Source organism: Neomonachus schauinslandi, chromosome 3 (genome assembly GCF_002201575.2).
Source record: "Neomonachus schauinslandi chromosome 3, ASM220157v2, whole genome shotgun sequence".
Lineage (NCBI taxonomy): Eukaryota > Metazoa > Chordata > Mammalia > Carnivora > Phocidae > Neomonachus > Neomonachus schauinslandi.
In genome coordinates, this window is record NC_058405.1 from 184092405 (window position 1) to 184110544 (window position 18140).

General features: G+C 40.1%; 1 protein-coding gene across 1 annotated transcript in view; it reads left to right on the plus strand.

Annotated features, from left to right (window-relative positions):
• Positions 1-18140, plus strand: part of SP100 (SP100 nuclear antigen) — a 48730-nt gene that overhangs the window by 26927 nt on the left and 3663 nt on the right. Inside the window, exons 2-10 of the mRNA XM_021702485.1 lie at positions 3608-3770; positions 5116-5284; positions 8059-8142; positions 9961-10023; positions 10684-10833; positions 12279-12362; positions 15201-15347; positions 16098-16178; positions 17700-17783. Coding sequence (XP_021558160.1) covers positions 3608-3770; positions 5116-5284; positions 8059-8142; positions 9961-10023; positions 10684-10833; positions 12279-12362; positions 15201-15347; positions 16098-16178; positions 17700-17783 — 1025 coding nt within the window. The remainder of the gene's footprint in view (positions 1-3607; positions 3771-5115; positions 5285-8058; positions 8143-9960; positions 10024-10683; positions 10834-12278; positions 12363-15200; positions 15348-16097; positions 16179-17699; positions 17784-18140) is intronic.

An 18140-nucleotide genomic window follows, 5' to 3' on the forward strand; every position in this document is an offset into this window, starting at 1 on the left:
TTTAGTAAATTTCAAAAAATCAATATAAAAATTACGTAAGACCATAATCACTTTCTTTCTTTATATCCTGGGGTGCAGTGTGTATTCTCAAATATCTCTAAAAAATATTAGAGGTTTTGAAAGTTTCTCATTTCCTACAATATCTCTGTTTCTCCTAAGATAACTTTTTTTTCTTTTTGTATGTTGTTCTTTCTGATATTTGAGAATTTTTTCAAAACTCTGCTGACCTGTGGTTATCTGTTCCTACTTAAGAGAAGGCTCTGGAAATCAACTGATGTGATTCACTAAATTAAAGAATAAAGAACGAAAATCATATAAATATCTCAGCAGATGCACTTGATAATATTCAACATCTGTCCATGAGAAAACTCTCAGCAAACTAGGAATAGACAGTAACTTCTTCAGTCTCATTAAAAATACACACACACACACAGTGTATACAGCAAACATCATACTTAATGGTGATACTAAGTGCTTTTTTTCTAAGATTAGACAAGACAAGGATGTCCACTCTCACTACTTTTCTTCAACATTGTGTCTAAACTCCTAATCAGTACAATAAGAAAGAAAAAGAAATAATTGTTGGGAAAAAAAGTAAAGGAGTTTACTTGCTGGTGACATGATTATTTATTTTCTATAAAATCCAAAAAAAATCTACAAATACATTACTGGAATACAAGAATTTAGCAGGGTTATAAATACATGGTTAATATTTTCAAAAACCAGTTTTATTCCCATCCAATTATAACAAGCAATTTAAAAAACAATACCATTTAAAGCAATACCAGCTTAAAAAGCAACACCATTTCTAGTTAGGAATAAGTTTAATGAAAGATGTGTATGACTTCTTTTTTTTTAAATTTAATTTAGTTAACACATAGTGTATTATTAGTATCAGGGGTAGAATTTAGTGATTCATCAGTTGCATATAACATCCAGTGCTCATTACATCAAGTGCCCTCCTGAATGTCCATCACCCAATTACCCCATCCCCCCACCGACCTTCCCTCCAGCAACCCTCAGTTTGTTCCCTATAGTTAAGAGTCTCCTATGGTTTGCCTCCCTCTCTGTTTTAATCTTAGTTTATTTTTCCTTCCCTTCCCCTATGTTCGTCGTTTTGTTTCTTAAATTCCCCAGTCTAGATGTGTATGACTTCTTTACTGAAAACACTTCTAGAAGGAAAACTAAATAAATGGAGAGCTATACAATGTTAACAGATTGGAGCTCAATATTGTTAAGATATCATTTGTAACCAAATTTATCTGAAGATTCAATGCAAACTGTATAAAAATCCAAAAGGCTTTTCTTGTAGAAATTGACAAATAGATTTTAAGAGACATATGGAATACCAAAAGACCTAGAAAAGCCAAGACAACTTTTCCCTGACTTCAAGACTTTCTAAAAACTATAGTGTGCAAGCCAATTTGCTATCGGCATAAGGATAGACAAATAGATCAGTGGTACAGAATAGAAAATCCATAAATAGACCCATGCTTACATTACTAATTGCTGTTTGAATATTTTCATTACCTTGTGGTAGGCAAAGATTTCTTAGTACATTAAAGTTATTATTAAAGTTATAAACCACAGAAGAAAAGAATTGATGGATTTGGCTTCCTCAAAATTAAAAATTTCTCCTCATCAAAACACGTGGTTAAGCAAACCGCAGATTGGAAGAAAATGTTTGTGATACATAAATTAAACAAAAACACTTCTTTCCATAATATAAAACAAACTGCTACACATCAGTAAGTAGTAAAAGACAACCAAACAATACAAATGGGTCAAAAACTTGAACAGACACTTTATAAAAGATGCATGAATTGCCAATAAGCATATGAAAACATGCTCAATATCATTAGTCATTAAAGAAATGCAAATTAAAACTATATGAGATCCCACATCATACTCATGAGAATTGCTAAAATTAGAAAAACTATCTCTAATAGACTTTGAAAAACAGTTTGGCAGATTCTAAACTGGCTAAACATACTCACGCAATGATCCACTCCTAATTACCCAAGAGAAATGAAAACATCATGCCATAAAAAGACATGTACAAGAACAACAGGTTTATATCATACAAGTCCCAAACTGGAATCAATCTAAATGTCCATCCCAGGAAAATGAATAAGCAGATTGCAGTAGGTCCACACAATGGAATACCTTCAACTACAAAAAGGAACAAACTTCCATTCATCCAACAGCTTGGATGATGAGCAAATGCCAGGCACAAAGCATACATGATGTATTACTCCACGTATGTGAAACCCAGTAAGAGGCAAAATTCACACATGGTGACAGAAAGGTCAACAATGTTTGCCTTTGAGAGCCTGCCTGGCTCTAGGTGGTCAGCTTGTAGGGTGAGGGGTTAGAGGTGCACTGTTCTGTTCTCCATTTAAAAAATAACATATAAGTTTTCAGCACCATGTCTCACTTGTGATCTCTACTGCCTCTTCAGGGTTCTTCAGGGCATACTGGTGTTTTTCTGACCTCTGGAAGCATCCTCCACCTACAACAGCAATTAGCACTCTTCTGACCACTTTTGTCATATAGATTTTGGTTGAAATTTCTCTTGTGCTCATTCTCTTTGTCACTGTGAATCCAATTTCTTTATTATCGTTTTAGCAGGGCTTTTAATGAAAGAGAAGACAAATGCTTCTTTTCAATCTGCAATCTTTGACCTGGAACATTTCTTTTGCAGGAATTTGACACAATAATTTGACGTTATTATTCCCTGAGGCATACTAAGTACTTGGGAAGTGGCAATAATTCTCTTCTGGTTTGACAAAGAAAGCTTCTAAGTCTTCATAATACAAGATGTTGATTAAAACATTATTATGAGAGCAATAAAATGATCAACTAAAAATTGGAATTATAGACTCAGGTTTAAAATTACTTTCACAGGAAACATCAGTGATTTCTGAAATTCAGATGCCTGAAAAGATTCACTATATATAACAATAACACAGACAGATTTATATTAACACAAAGTAGGACCAGATGTCCCAGGAAAAATGTTTGATATTCTTGTGAAATTATCAATTTATACTGTTTCATGTCACTATTAACCACATCTTATCCTTTATAAATTAACTTTATAATGTAGGATGGCATTTCTCTTAACAGCTATAGGGGGAGAGCTGGTTTTTAGCTTTCTGATATTTTTTTTCTCTTAGTTGTGAAGTATTTTCAAGGTTAGACTTCTATCCCATTGCTTTCCTTTTTCCAAAACTGTTTTATTGGAGTATAGTTTATTCCATTGCTTTTCATTCCTCTGTTCACTCCATCTCAATTTTGTTTAAATTTAAATTTTTTTATTTACAAAAATACTTCAGATATGTGAAGGTATCTTTACAATGGCTTTGATCTAGACAGACTGGAATAGACTTTTTCAGTCCCACATTTAAGTCTTTCTTAACCTCCGTGCTTTCTTCAGCATATCTTTGCTTATTATTTCAATTCCATTTTTTCTGTCTCTGCTCAGCACTATTTACTTTATATATGTTAGTTTTTCCCAGCTTATTCTTCATATATAAATCTTACAGCCTCCACAAGCATCTTGGAATCTGGATGACCATTTTCACATAGTATCCTTCCTTCTTAGGGCATCCACAGAAGACCAGAACATTGATGACAGACTTATCTATGAGACTCTATTCAAACACTTCAAAAGACACAAGGTGGAGATTTCAAATGCAGTAAAAAAACCATTTCCTTTCTTTGAGTGCCTCCGGGACCGTGAACTCATCACCAATAAACTGTATGACGTAAGTGATGTTTATTATGTCATGATCTGGTAAACTGGCCCCAAATGAAGTTATATTTTGATATCCTGGACCCAAACATCAAGCACAACTAACCGATTGAGTCTCCTATGAGTGGGGACTTTTTCAAGTATTGTTGCAAGTGTTCCTGTAAGGTGAAAAGGAAAAGGAGAATCAGTTGTCACCAGGGACAATCCTGCTTCTCTCTGAAGGAATGGCGCTCTGTGCTGCCCCCTGGAGTTGGGCTGAATAGCATATCAAGTGGGCTGAATCTGAAACAGGACCACTCTATAGATGTATATAATGCTTTGTAGAAATGCGTAGAATATAACATAAACTGAGAATTAAAGGTAATTTTAATGAATTGATGTATAACTTAAATGAGTTAATTTAATAAAATAATAACACATATCATTTTTTAAAAATTTTATTATGTTATGTTAGTCACCATACAATACATCATTAGTTTTTGATGTGGTGATCCACGATCCATTGTTTTCATATAACAACCAGTGCTCCATGCAGTACGTGCCCTCCTTAATACCCGTCACCGGGCTAACCAATCCCCCGCCCCTCCCCTCTAAAACCCTGTTTGTTTCTCAGAGTCCACAGTCTCTCATAGTTCATCTCTCAACACATATCATTTCAATGGACATCAGTTTGAGTGCTTAGATCTGAGAACATTAAAACCTACAGGGAATTGATGTCCTGTTAGGACAAAATTTGGGAATTGATGATTATTATTCTTTCACTAGCAGTTTTCAGTTTTTAGGTTTTTTTTTTCTTTTTCTCTTTCTTTTTTATGGTATTTCTGGACTTTTAGAATTTGGGTTTGATTTTAGCAATAGGCATAGCTGGAGATACAGAGATTCAAGTCTTCTCTTTGCCGGATGAATACGCTTTCTCTATGGCCAAATTCATAAAAGAGGAGAACTGTCACCTGGTTTCCTTGAGTTCTTCCAGGCCCAGTCAGTCCTGGGGAAAGGGTAAGGTTGTCCATACAACAGGACAGCAGCTCATCACCTCTTAGTCTATTCCTAAAATATCTGACCAGGTTCTTAAAGGGCTACATTTAACTTTGAACCCACTGTTGTTCTTCAAAATTGCTCTTACTTACATCTAATATAAATGAAGGTGAGGAGATCTGTTTCACAAGTGAGTATTTTTAAGGAGGAAGAATTTACTTGTTTCACTTAGTATCTATACAAATAAATAGAAATTCTAAAACTTTATGTGAGAAGATACCTATGGAGGAAATTGGAAGACATTACCCATAAAATCACTTTCTAAGGCTCTTCTGTAACTTGGAAGTCTGTATTTATATTCTCTCCATTCAATATTTTTTAAGGATTGTCAAGATTCTTGTAGAAACCTGATCCCTGTACAAAGAGTGGTGTATAATGTTCTCCATGAACTGGAGAAGACATTTGACTTGCCACTTTTGGAAGCATTGTTCAGCGAGGTCAACATGCAAGAATACCCTGATTTAAATCGTATTTATAGGAGCTTCGAATATGGTAATTAGTTTTATTATCTACCTTTTGATATCCAGGGTCAACTTTTTTTCTTTGGACAAGTATATGTTGAGCTCCTACAACGTTCCACACACAATGCTGGGGCAGTGGGGATATAACAGTGGAGAAAACACAAATCATGAACCTTCTCAAAGCTTAGGGTATAATGGCTATGGTACAACACTCACCTAGAGTAGAGGTCTGCTTAACTAGGCATTTAGACTCACAGGGCAACCAGAGCCGAAGTGCCATCAGATTTACTTAGAAGGACAAATGACAGGAAACACAGCATCCCAAAAGGGCAGCATCAGTTGCTCCTCTTCTGTGGGATTCCTTGTGGAGACCCACACAGCAGTCCACCAAGTTGACTACTACCCGCCTCGAGTGTCAGCTTGGCTGTGGACGTAGGATCCACCCTGGCTTAGCAGCACCATGCCCATGGGTATCAATAGGTCACATAACAGTGTTGTAGTCATAACGTTCAGGGACCCTACAAGGGACAAGCCAAGTCATAAGAGTCACCACTTTGAAGGAAGACCAAAGTGCACTTTGTAGTCTGTAGATAGTCCCTCCCCATCCACATGTAACTTACCAGTCATTTTTTGACCCTAAACTAGGGCTAAGCTAGGTTTTAATTAGGACGATGTTGGCTTTAGTAGAAGAAAAGCCATCTTCATCAGGTTTCCAGAGTAGTGAGCCAGAAAGTTAACCCAATGTCACATTTACCCTTAAAGAAGGAGAATTGGTTTTGTTAACTCTTTCTCCACAAGGGGTGAAACAAACATTATTCAAATAATCACAAAACCAATGCTCTGCCAGGTGTTATACAAAACTAAAGGTTTGATTCTCAATTTTTTCCTGGGAAGACATGATTTTTATTTTATTTTTAAAATAACTTTATTTTAATTTATTTTAAGGCCTGCAAGAGTTTAAGAGAATGCTCTTAATATATATATACACTTTTTTTTTTTTTGACTTGCCTAAGAAACTTTTTATTCCAACACAGTTTGGTGTCATGGAGTTCTCCAGATAAGGGATAGAGACATCATAAGAAGAATGTTCCCATGTCCTGAAGAGGGTTGGCACTATGGGATCAGGCATGGAGTGTGAAAGGATCTAGTGTGTCTTCAAAGACAAATTCAATTTTTCTCAGAGAGTGAGAAGCAGACTGTGGAGCTGATTCATGAGAGATAAATTTGAAGAAAATTTTAGGAAGTCTACCATATAAAGCTAAGCAATTGGAATTTTATTAATAGGCAATAAAGAGATATCAACAGTTTTTATAAACAAGAAAAAATTAAAAAGCAGGTATAAAGCATGTGGTTTGTCGACTTGTGTCAATAGTAACCTTATCTAATTAAGAACAAAATAATTTCTATAGCAGTTAGAAATCGAATAAAGGCAATTAAGTCAATATTGTATTTGTAACCAGGATGTCCCGGGCCATGGGAACAGAGGGAATGGTAACAGAGGTTACCTGTCCTGCCCACACCTCAGGGGCTCTGATTCTCTCCATGGACTGCAGCGACCCCCCCCCCTTCCAGGTTCAGTGTCCACATCCCCTGTGTTAGGTTCTGGGGCTCCCCGAGCTAGGGTGACCTGCACCTACACTCACTGCCGCCCACCTGCCCCTGGGGAGATGGCAGCTGTCGCCTCCCAGACACTGTTGTTCATGGGAGCTGTGAGTCAGTAACCCAAAGCCAAGAATCTGGGGGCTGTGGCCTGGGGTGTGCACCCTCTCCTGCTGCTCAGTCCCTACCTTCATCGCATGCTCAGAGCCCCCTGAGCCCCCATGGGACCCCATACACACACACAGTCCCCCTTCACCTTTCCCTTTGTTCTCCTTGTATCTTCCACCTGGTTTTGCCACAGTCTGAGGCCAGGTCCTGGGATGACAAAGCACACCTGGCTCCCACTGTCCCATGCAACTCACCCCTGCGGGCCCAGCCCCAGGAGGAGCTCCCTCCTTGGGCCCTGGAGCAGCAGGTTCCCTACCTCCATGGTGTCCCCTCCTCCCTGGACTCCCTGCAGACACCACCCTCCTCCCCCCTCCAGGCTTCATGGTTTATTTCCTTCCTCCCATGTGTGCTGGGTCACCTACAGGCAGGGGCGCTGGGCTGGTGTCCCTCCCTCCCCTGACTGGGGACCTCCCCACCCCTGGGGCAGGCCTGTGGGGTGGTCCTCCAGCACAGCTATCTGTGCTCCCTGCTCAGAGCTGCAGAGTGTCCTTCCTTTGTTCCTGGGATCTGGCCCCTGGGAGGTCTGTCTTGGTCCTCCAGGTGTCCTCTGCTTTGTCTCTTTGGGAAGCGCTCACCCTCCCTGCCCCAACCCTCCTCTGGTCTAGCAGCATCTTTAGAGCAGATGGGCTTTCTCTTTCATACCCATGGATCTCTCTGTGAGCCTAGCTCTTCTCCGAAGGAAATCCCTATTTCTTTCTTTCAGTTTGAATGGTTCAGAAACACATTTCACTTCTATTATTTATTTTGATATATGCTTTTCCTGGCCATCCACAAATTCTTTTACAAGAGTAACGGGATCGTAATGTTTCCTTTATCCTTACATTTGGAGTGGCTCCTTTCTGTGTGGGAGACATAGACTCTCTTGCTGGGAGTTCTCTTTTCTATCCTAGGAATGATTGGGGAGCTTTACAAGAAGGATCAGAGGCACTGAGCTCGAGTGACCTGAGGGATGGGAGTTGCTAACTGTGTAATTTTGAGATGTTGTGTCTGGTCTCTGATGGGATCCCTAATTGCCTTCTTCCATCTCCCTCTCTTTAGCAATCCAAGAGAAAATTAATTACCAAGAAAGTGATGAAGAAGCAGTGGACAAGAGTCCTAATAACCAACTGAGGCTTAGGCAAGGTGATTGCAACCTGATAAACACCGATTTGCATCTACAAAGAAGAAAAGGAGAAAGGGAACTCAGGCCTGAGTCCTGAGTGTATTTGGGGAATCAGGGAAGAAATATTAAGGACCAAGGAAAAGGCAGGGAGGGGTGTTTGCATGAATGTCTAAGCAGAGCCCAAATCCTGGAGGAGTAGCTATGACAAGAGACTACTGGCCCAATAACCAAGGCAACGGGACAGAAACTCAGTGTCAATAAACCAGATTAAGCAGATTAACTCCCAGGAAGTAATTGTGATTTAGAAAAGTCCCTGTAGGAGAATATTAGTGTGAAACTCTTAAGGGCTAAGAACCTGGGCCCATGGTCAACATCAAATGTTGGAGGAAGGACTGATTTCAATGTGGGGATGTTTTTCAAGAGTGCAGATATTCAAGGAGAAAGCCAGTCACACAGAGAGAGAAAAGAGGAAGTGGTAGAAAGATGGAAGGGAGGATGTGGGTACTTTGAGAGAGAGAAGGAGGGAAATGAAAGAGAAGAAAGGATTAAAAGACACAATAGAAATAGCTGTGTTATTAACATCTCACTGGTTGAACATTTGTGCAGGCAGTTGTAGGTTTAGTGCTCAGGCTGCCATTGGAGGTTAGCACTCCTTTTATGCCCATTTTGCAGATAAGGAAACTGAAATCTGGAGACAGTGTGTGTGTAGTTGGCCTGGGGTCAGATGAGCAAGGGTGAACCCAGGCATTCTGAACCCAGAGCCTGTGTGTGTGTGTGTGTGCGCACGCGCGCATGTGTGTGTGTTAATGGAAGTAAAAATTCACATAACATAAAATTAACCATTTTAAAGTGTACAGTTAATGATATTTGGTGCATTCACAATGTTGTGCAACCACTACCTCTGTCTAGTTCCAAAACATTCCAATCACCTCAGAAGGAAGCTCCATATCACTCCCTGTGCCCCTCTTGCCTAGCCTCTGGCAACCAGTAATCTAGTTTCTGTCTCTGTGGATTTACCTATTCCAGACATTTCATGTAAATGGAATCATATAAACATACCCTTCATGTCTGGCTTCTTTCACACAGCACAGTATTTTCAAGGTTCATCTATGTTGTCGCATGAATCAGTTCTTCATTCCTCTTTGTTAGTGAAGAGCATTCCCTTGTATGGATATATTTATTACATGTTGCTTATCCATTCATCAGTTAGTGATGGGTTGTTTCTACCTTTTGGCTGTGACAGAGCCTGCATTCTTAACCCTGTACTGCCACTCCAGTAATCTAATGGAAAAGACAGAAGCATGAGACAAAAATTGGGAAAGATATGCAGAGAAAGATACAGAAAAAAGAATACCAAGAATGGGAGGACGTAGAGGAGAATCGGACATGGAATCCTCAAGGAAAGGCCAATGAGACAGACTGAACAGATGTGTAGAGGGAGGGTGTAGAGGAAGAGGAGGTGGGGACGAGTCAGCAGGACTTTGTAGGAACTGAGTAAGTCCACTGGTCAGGGGCAGCTCTGGGGACAAAGGCAGCTTCACTATGGCCATGGGAGTCAGGATAAGCCATCACCAGTTAACTCAAGTACCTTGTGTGGGACATGCAGTGAGATGGCCTGGCCAAGGCCCTCTTAGCCAGGGTTGCAGCTGACCCCAATCCTCCACTCTGCCAGTTGGGGTCTGACTGCAAGGGCTGTGTGGGATCTACCAAGTCCACACGGTTTCTGTATGGTTACCTGGGGAGGATCTTCAACTCTTGCTTTATAAAAAGGGGATTAGGGGAGAATGGCACAGACCATACTTTAATTTCTGAAATGAACTTTCAATCTCTTCCCCTAGGAACTGGTGAAAACTCATATCGAAGCCTGACCTGGTCATGCCCACAATCCTCATCTTACCACGGTCTGTTCCTGTTGACTGTATTCTGATCCTTTGTGTTCTTGTCCCATTCTGGAATGTGCTGGGAGGTGGGGGGCTGCTTTTTTGTATCACTGATTGCCCAGAATCTCTGTCTTTACTAATGCAATTTCTGTAAGGAAGTCCTGGGGTGTTTGCCCTGGGATTCATTCCTTACCTTCCCCTGTTCTGCTTTGCCCTCTATCTCTGGCCACTGGCTTCTGTGGACCTACTTGCTAGCTCCCTTTGTTGCTGGCTTCCTGCTGGGTTCCTGACATGGGACCCTAACAAGAGATCGGAGAGTGGGAAAAAGGGAGAAGCTGGATATTTCCCCATCACTGCCTTTGTCCACAATTCTGAATGTGGCTGCATCTCATCCATGATACCACTTCCCACCAAGCGGGCCAGCCATAGGCCAGCTTCTATCCACCCAGTGACCCTGACCTCTGGGCCCACCCTCAGTCCCTCCCACAGTTTCCTGTTAAGTATTTTTCCGGTTACTGCATTCTTCTATTTGGACTCCTCAGCTCTTCCATCAACTGTATAACCAACCTCCTGGATGAAATTCCCTGTGCTGTAAAAGCTTAGAGTGATTTCTATTTTCCTGTTGTACCCTGATTGATGCAAAGGGCAAATAAAATATCTGTGAATTAAAACATGGTTTAGGTATAACCCCACCTGAAAATAGACTCTTGGAGAACCTCTGTGAACCAGAACAGATAAATGCAAACAGAACAGATACAACCAGTGACAAAAATGATGCACTAGAAATCCAACAAGCAAATGAGGAGTGTGCCCAAGAATCTGAGCCAGCAGGTAAGACTGCCTGGGTTTGCATGAGTTTAGAGGGGCTAAGGAGTCCTTCATGGTGGCAGAGAATGGAGTTGTGCCCAACTCAAGAAAACGTCTATTAACAAAGAAGGGGAAACTCATGCAGATTCAGAGGAGGCAGGAATGGAGCTTGATATATTGATGGGAGAGACCTAGAGGAAGAAAAGTTAGGAAGTGCTAGCTTCCACAAGCCTACTTATTTTTTACTGGATTAAAAGCTGGTATTGGGTGAGATCAGAAATTGCCACCTTCTGCCATTTTCCTGCTGATAAAAATGATAGATAAGCTAATTTGTACTGTTTAACTGAAAGAGCAACATTTGCCTACCTGTAATGGAAAATATATAAAATATGTTTCTGGTGCTTTTTCATTTTCTCAATGTTGGAATGCCTCTTATTGACAGAAAAGTTGCAATGCCAGGGGCTGAAAATGGATTTTGACTTTAAGATCTTCAAAAGCTGCTAAGAAAATTAAATGAGTACACAAACAAATAAAATACAAAACAAAATAAGAAATATGGCTATGAGAGACATGGGTACACGCTATAGAAATTTGAAGAAAAAAAAAGATGGTTTCTGGCTAAGGGGCAAGGCAGAGAAAATCAAGACATGCTTATAGTAGTATCGTTTGCTATGGCCTCAGCAGATGGGAAGAAACTAGATATTAAGTTTGAAGATACCCAAATTTGAAGAAAAAAGAAAAAGAAAACTTCACAGTATACATTCCAGTGTAGGGGCTCAGGGCAGACCACCCTAAAATGTGCCATTTAAGCATAAAGATTATTTCGAGTTAAAATAAAAACCCAACAGATACAGGAAAGGCACTCTGCCTCCCCCATAACTGCTTTAATATATACTGGAAAGGAGAGCCTATATCAGGAAGAGAAGTATTAGTAGAAACTTCCCCTTACCTAAAAAGGAACTTATCTGTATAATAGAACCATGTTATATGTTTTTCCAAACATCTCCTTTGACCTTCTTACTAATGACTTTTCTCCCCTCTGTATCCTCAGGCCCCTATCCCTCTCCTAAGCTCATATAAGCTTCATGTTGCCTCATTGTGTTTGGAATTCCATGTCTGTATGGATTCTCTGTATGTATGCCTATTAAATTTCGTTTTCTTTTGTTAAAAAAAAAAGAAAAAGAAAAGTTAGGAAGGACAAACAAGGAGACAAAGGGTAAAAAGTTACAGGGCTTCATCAGGGAAGAGAGACAGAAAGAAAAGTCAAAAGAAGTCAGGGAGAGCTGATCACAGAGTTACTGAAGCACCAACATTTTCATGGGGTGAAGGTTAAGATGGCAATATATGCAGACAAGCTATAAATAGAAACATGAGAAGAAAAGAGAAGTCAGGTGAGGTGTAACAAAATGCAAATAGGCAGAACAGGGAGGGCTGTGTCGGGTCTCAGCTGTGTCTTTTTTAATCCTCAGAGTCCTGTGAAGAAGCACCCATCCAAGTGAGTAACGGAGACACAAGAGAAGTCACACCCAGCCCATTGCCCTCTGATGGAGAAAGTAATTATTACTTATCTTACAAATTTTCTAATTCTATCTTTGTTTTTCTATGAGAGCAAAAGCTTTCCTTTGTTCTCCAATACTAACCACCTCCCTTACCCTAACAACACCCAAGATCCACAGCCTTGTGCACAGCCTCTGGCTGCTTCTAAGTCATGTGAGATGCAAGGGGGAAAGAGAGGTGAGCTCTTTGATAAAGGGCATGTCCCCAAGGAAAGAATGCAAGGAGAGAAAATATTTAAAAAGTGAACCAAAGAACACCAAACGACAAAGTACATGAACAACATAGGTTTTAGATAAATTGACATGGAATCCAAACAGTACCATTTTGTGGAGTTGGTGAAAAGAAATAAGTTGCAGCTTGCTTTTCAGAAATTGTAACAGAAACATGGAAACCATGCATGATGCTGCTGGTCAGATTTGCAAGTATGGAAGCTCTGATGAAGGACTTTTAGAAAAGAAGTGGCAACTGGAGGGACTTGGAGTGGGGGACAGTGGCACAGGAGGAGAACTTTGGTGATGATTGGAATGCTTGAGATGAGAAAAATAAATAGAAAGACAAAAATCAATACAGAAGAGGCATACAGAAAGTCACATTAATAATTAAGAAACAGAGATCAAGTAGGAGAAAGTAAGAAACATAACAGAGAATTGATAAACTGAAAAATCAGTTAGGGGACAGCAGGGCCAGTTCTAGGGTGAGGCAGGGAGGTCCTGGGACACATGGGAAGAAAATCTTACCCGTGGTATCTTCTTGTCCCTTGGCACCTCTTCTGATTCACCCTAGACCCTGCTGGGTCCTGGGAGATAGTGATAAAGGATGTTGAGAAAAAGAGTATGAATAGAGAAATATCCAGAAGAAAATGAATACCAGTAAAAAGAAAAAATGGGAAGAGGCCTAAAGAGAATGAGTAGAGGATGAGTTAAGGGACCATGAATGAAAAACTGGTAGAGAGTGGGCCAAATAAAGAGAGAAGATAAATGAAAACATTGTCCAATTTGAAAAGATGGTCATGAGAAAGAAGGCACAGAGGGCTCTTCCTAATACCATTGAGAAGACATCATTAAGGTGTCTACAGTGACCAAAATGGCCCTTTCACTCCCTCAGATAAAAATAGGCCTCCACCCAGGCATCTCATGTCTCCATGGCTTCAATCACCATCTGTGATCTATGGATTCCTACACACAACTCTGGTCCAGACCTGTCTTCTAGATTCATTCCTTCAAGTGCCTGAAGACTTGTAATCAAAGATCTGAAAGCCATCTCTATTTGGAAGCTATATTAGTTATCTATTGCTATGTAACAAACAGTCCCCAAATTCAGTGGATTAAAACAACCATTACTTTATTTGCCACTTCTGTCAATTCCAACTTTAAAATATGTTCAACCTGCCCATTTCTCTCCATTTCCAGGATGCTTACTCTAATCCAGATTCCTATCACTTCTCACTTCAAAATAGAAGAACTCTCCTGCTGGCCTCATCCCTCCTATCTTGTTCCCCTCAGATCCATTCTCCACACTTCGGCTCAATGGCCATTGCAAAAATGCCAACCAGTTCATATGACTTTCCTATTTAAACCTAGTACCCTATTGTGATCCTCAGAATGAGGTCAACACAGCTTGGTGTGGAGTATTGAAGGATACCTCCCATACAGTTGTATAATCTCCCCCTCATACACTCATCCACCACATTCCCACCATACCAAATTCTGTTTGTTTACTTGAATTGTCAAGCTCTTAGTTATATCTCTGCCTTTATACATGCTTTTGTAAAACAGTTTGGAATACAGTCCCAAAGTTGAAAATACACATAGCTTATGACTCAGCAATTACATTCCTCAGCCAAAACCAACAGAAATGTGCACTATGTTCAAAAAAAGAAAAGAAACACATAGAAAAGCAGCATTATTCATAATAGCCAAAATTTTGAAACAGCACAAATGGATTTTTTATGGTTTTATTTTTCATGGGTTATTTCTACAATGGAATACTATACAGCAGTTTAAAAGGAAAATGAATACAACTGATTCTCACAAACATAATGTTGAGAAAGGAAGCCAAGTTTCGCGCACCCCCCACCCCCCGCCCCTGCCAAATGACAGAGAGATGGAGAAAGAGCAAACGAGAAAGAGCGGACATGATTCCATTTATACAAACATGTATATTTTGGAACTGGCAAAATTGATCATCAGTGGTATTAAAAATCAGGATGAGCAGGTTGTTAACTTGAGTTACATGGTGGAGACAGTTAGGAGGAGGCATCACTAAGAGGCTTCCAGGGTATAAGTAATCTATTTCTTGACCACAGCGACAGTTTCCCAGATATGCTTACTTTGTGATGATTCAAAATTTATGATTTACCCATCTTTATCTACGCACATTATACTGAAAATATAATTTTTATTTTTAAAAGCGCAAAAAGTTGGGCTCCTGGATGGCTCAGTCAGTTAAGCGCCCAACTCTTGGTTTCGGCTCAGGGACGTGAGATAGAGCCCCACGTTGGGCTCCATGCTCAGCGCAGAGTTTGCCTGAGATTGTCTCTTCCTCTGCCCCCACTAAAATAAATAAATAAATCTTTAAAAACAAAAGAGCAAAAAATAATTCACCAAAGGATGAGAAGAGAAAATAAAAACAAACAAAAAACCCCCCAAAACCCAGAGTCCAGAGAGGCACAGAGGAAGGGACACAGTTAAGCAGCAGGAAAGAAGAGGGGTGGGGGCGGAGCTTCACCCCTGCAGTGGATTTACAGGGAGAAGGACTTATCAATAGTAGTGAACGGTGTTTACTCCTTTGGGGGAGGCCAGTGAAAATTCTTTATTCATTACAATTTGATCCAGGAGCAGAGCTACCCAACCATGGAATCCAATTCAACTCCTGTTCTGTATATCTGGTGGATATAAAGAAGGAAAAGCCATTTTTTAACTCGAGAGTTGAACAGCAAGCCCAAGTGAGGACTAACTGTAACCAGGCATCTGACATAATAGGTAAGGCTGACTGAAAGAGTGTGTAATGTTCCAGGCAAGGGGCTGGGACATGTCATCAGGGCCCATCAAGGCAGTCCAGTTGGCCTTGGATGGAGGCAAGAGGGAGGAACCAGTATCATATGCAGTGAGCTCAGCAGGAGAAAGTCCCAGTAATCAGAAAAATACCAAAAGATGGAAATGGTAGATTTAAGTATTAATGTATGGGAGACTATTTCTAAAGCAAAAGAAGAAAGTATAAGGGTAGAAGTTGAAGAAAAACTAAAAAAATCAGAGAGCCAAGATATTCACGACAGGGGATGAAGAAGGAAACACATGAAGACAAAGAGAGGTATTGAGAGAAACCACTGCCAGAAAGAGAGGCATAAGTAGGGGAAATGGGCAAAGCCAAGAGGAAAGTGAAGTAAACTGAGAATAAAAGATAAGAGGGAGCCTGAGGACGTCAGGGAGGAGGGGGGTAGGAGGTCACATGAGGGCAGAGGTTGGAGGTTACATGAGGGCAGAAGTAGGAGGTCACATGAGGATGGGAGAAAAGTGTTGGCAGGTGGGCAAAGCTGCCCTCTGCGCGTGAATTCCATCACCTTTAGTTTAGGACTGGAGCAACCAGCAGGTCACACACATTCAAGCATAGACCAGGGTGCCTTGAGTTAACTTAGCTTCTAGGTTTTCCTAGTGGGCCTATTGCAGAATCGCCTGCTATGTGGACTCATTGGCCCCACCCTGAAGCTAAAGGGCTTTTGCTCCTCTGTGCAGTGATCAGCAGTGACTCCGAGGAATCCAGTGATGAAGACGAGCCCCCAGAAGCCTCCACGTCAGCACTGGAAAGCGGGCCTGGTGAGGAAGTGGGAAAGCAGGCTTTGGCTACAAGAATCTGAATTAAGAACTACTGTTTGATGCATCTTATTCTGTGCCTATTCTGTATGATAGATTCAGTTTATCCTGGAATTCGATTCTCTGCATTTATTTTACTTGACCTTTTTGGAAAATGCAGGGAGATAAAAAATCATTAATATACATACTTTTTAAAGATGAGGCCTATTAATTGATAGGTCCTATTTATCAATACAAGCACCCATATATTGATTATATAGCAGAAAGGGGCTACCAAAATGATGAATTTGTTTTTAAGCCTAGTTAGTTTCTATGCTTATATGGTGTTGGATTTATAGTGATTTCTATAGGGAACAGAAAGCTAAATATTCATTTATTAGAAGGTCATATTGTCATCTGAGCACAAACTGAATTGTGTCAAAAGACAACTCATCCAGCTATCCAGTTTTAGCAGAAAAAAAGATTCAGATAGAGTACTCTGAAACCCAAAGTATTGTTTTTGAGAGTTCTTCAGCAAGTCGTGGCATATATAATGATTTTTCCAAGGACTTTTGCAAATAATACCTTACTTTTTAATTTATAACAATCTTAAGTACCCCAGACATTGTTATCCTTGTTTTCTAGAGAAAACACAATCATCAATGTTTCAAGGTCTTCTACAAAGTCTCATGGAGAATTAAAGGGACAAGACTAGCATCCTGGATTCTGCATTTTTGCTTTATAAAATTAGAGCTAAAGATGATTACCAAAATGTTATGTTTCCTCAATTTCATGGGTAGCATGAGTGGTCCTAAGATTTGCAGCTCTTTTGTGCACACATTGGTGATTTGTTTTCCCTTTCTGCTTTCTAGACCCAGAGGGTATTAGAAACATGTCTATTTGGGGAAACATACTTGGAAAAGACCTAAAAACAAATAAAAATATTACCTGGTCCTGATGTTACCAAAGAACATTATTTTAAATGATACATTATTCTTATTGCTCACTAGATCCATCAAAGTAAAATGTAAATTCGCTTCAAGTTTTAAAGGGTACACATTTTAACTTTTGTCTTAGTGTAGCAAACTGCTCTAAAATGCAGTCCCAAAATATGTCTAGGATGCAGACACAAGAGATTATTTCTCAGCCTTGCAAATGCACTGGGTTGGAGGGGAAGTAGAAGAGGCTTGTGGTTGTCAACACAAGATTTCCAAGATTTCCTCCCTTCCAAGGTGAGAAACAGCAGAGATGAAGGAAGTGTGAAGTGACAATAGAAGGGGTAAGAAGTAGAAGAGAGAGAGTATGGGAAGGTGAGGTTCAGTCAGAGCAAAGTTGCCACTTGCCTCTTGGAGACAGGGAACGGAGTGTGACTATCATTCAAGGCAGGTGGCTTAGAAGGACAGACCAGGGTGGCACTGTTGCAGACCGCAATTTGCATGGGTTTTCTAGATTTTTCTAGATTTTCTTAGGAGGATATTTCCCACTAATATTTCAGTTTCTTGGTCACACGCTGAGATCCCTAAAAAGTCTTCTTCCTTTGTGCAGTGACCAATAACCTTGACTCATTAGAATCAAGTGAGAGAGGAGAGTCCCAAGAAGCCACCTGCTCAAGACTTCAGATTACACTAGGTAAGAACATTAGGATTGCAACCCTGCATGACAAACACTCAGAGTCTAAATGCAGAGCTGTTTTCCTGATGAATCTTGTTTTGAGCATGCTCTGTGTGCCTTGATTCTATTACTTCTAAGGACTGTTTTCTGCATTTAATTTCTCTGGCCCTATTGGGAAGTGGAAGGAGGCAGGAAGGCATTATAAATTGTTATTTAACTGTACGGGCCCATTTGATTGATATATAGAAAATGTAGCAAAAATATGCTGGTAAAATGACAAACTTTTTTCTACACACTATCATGTATTAATGCTAAAGAGTTGAAATAATGTACTTATTCTCTACCAATATGCTTTATATTCTATCCAACAGAGTA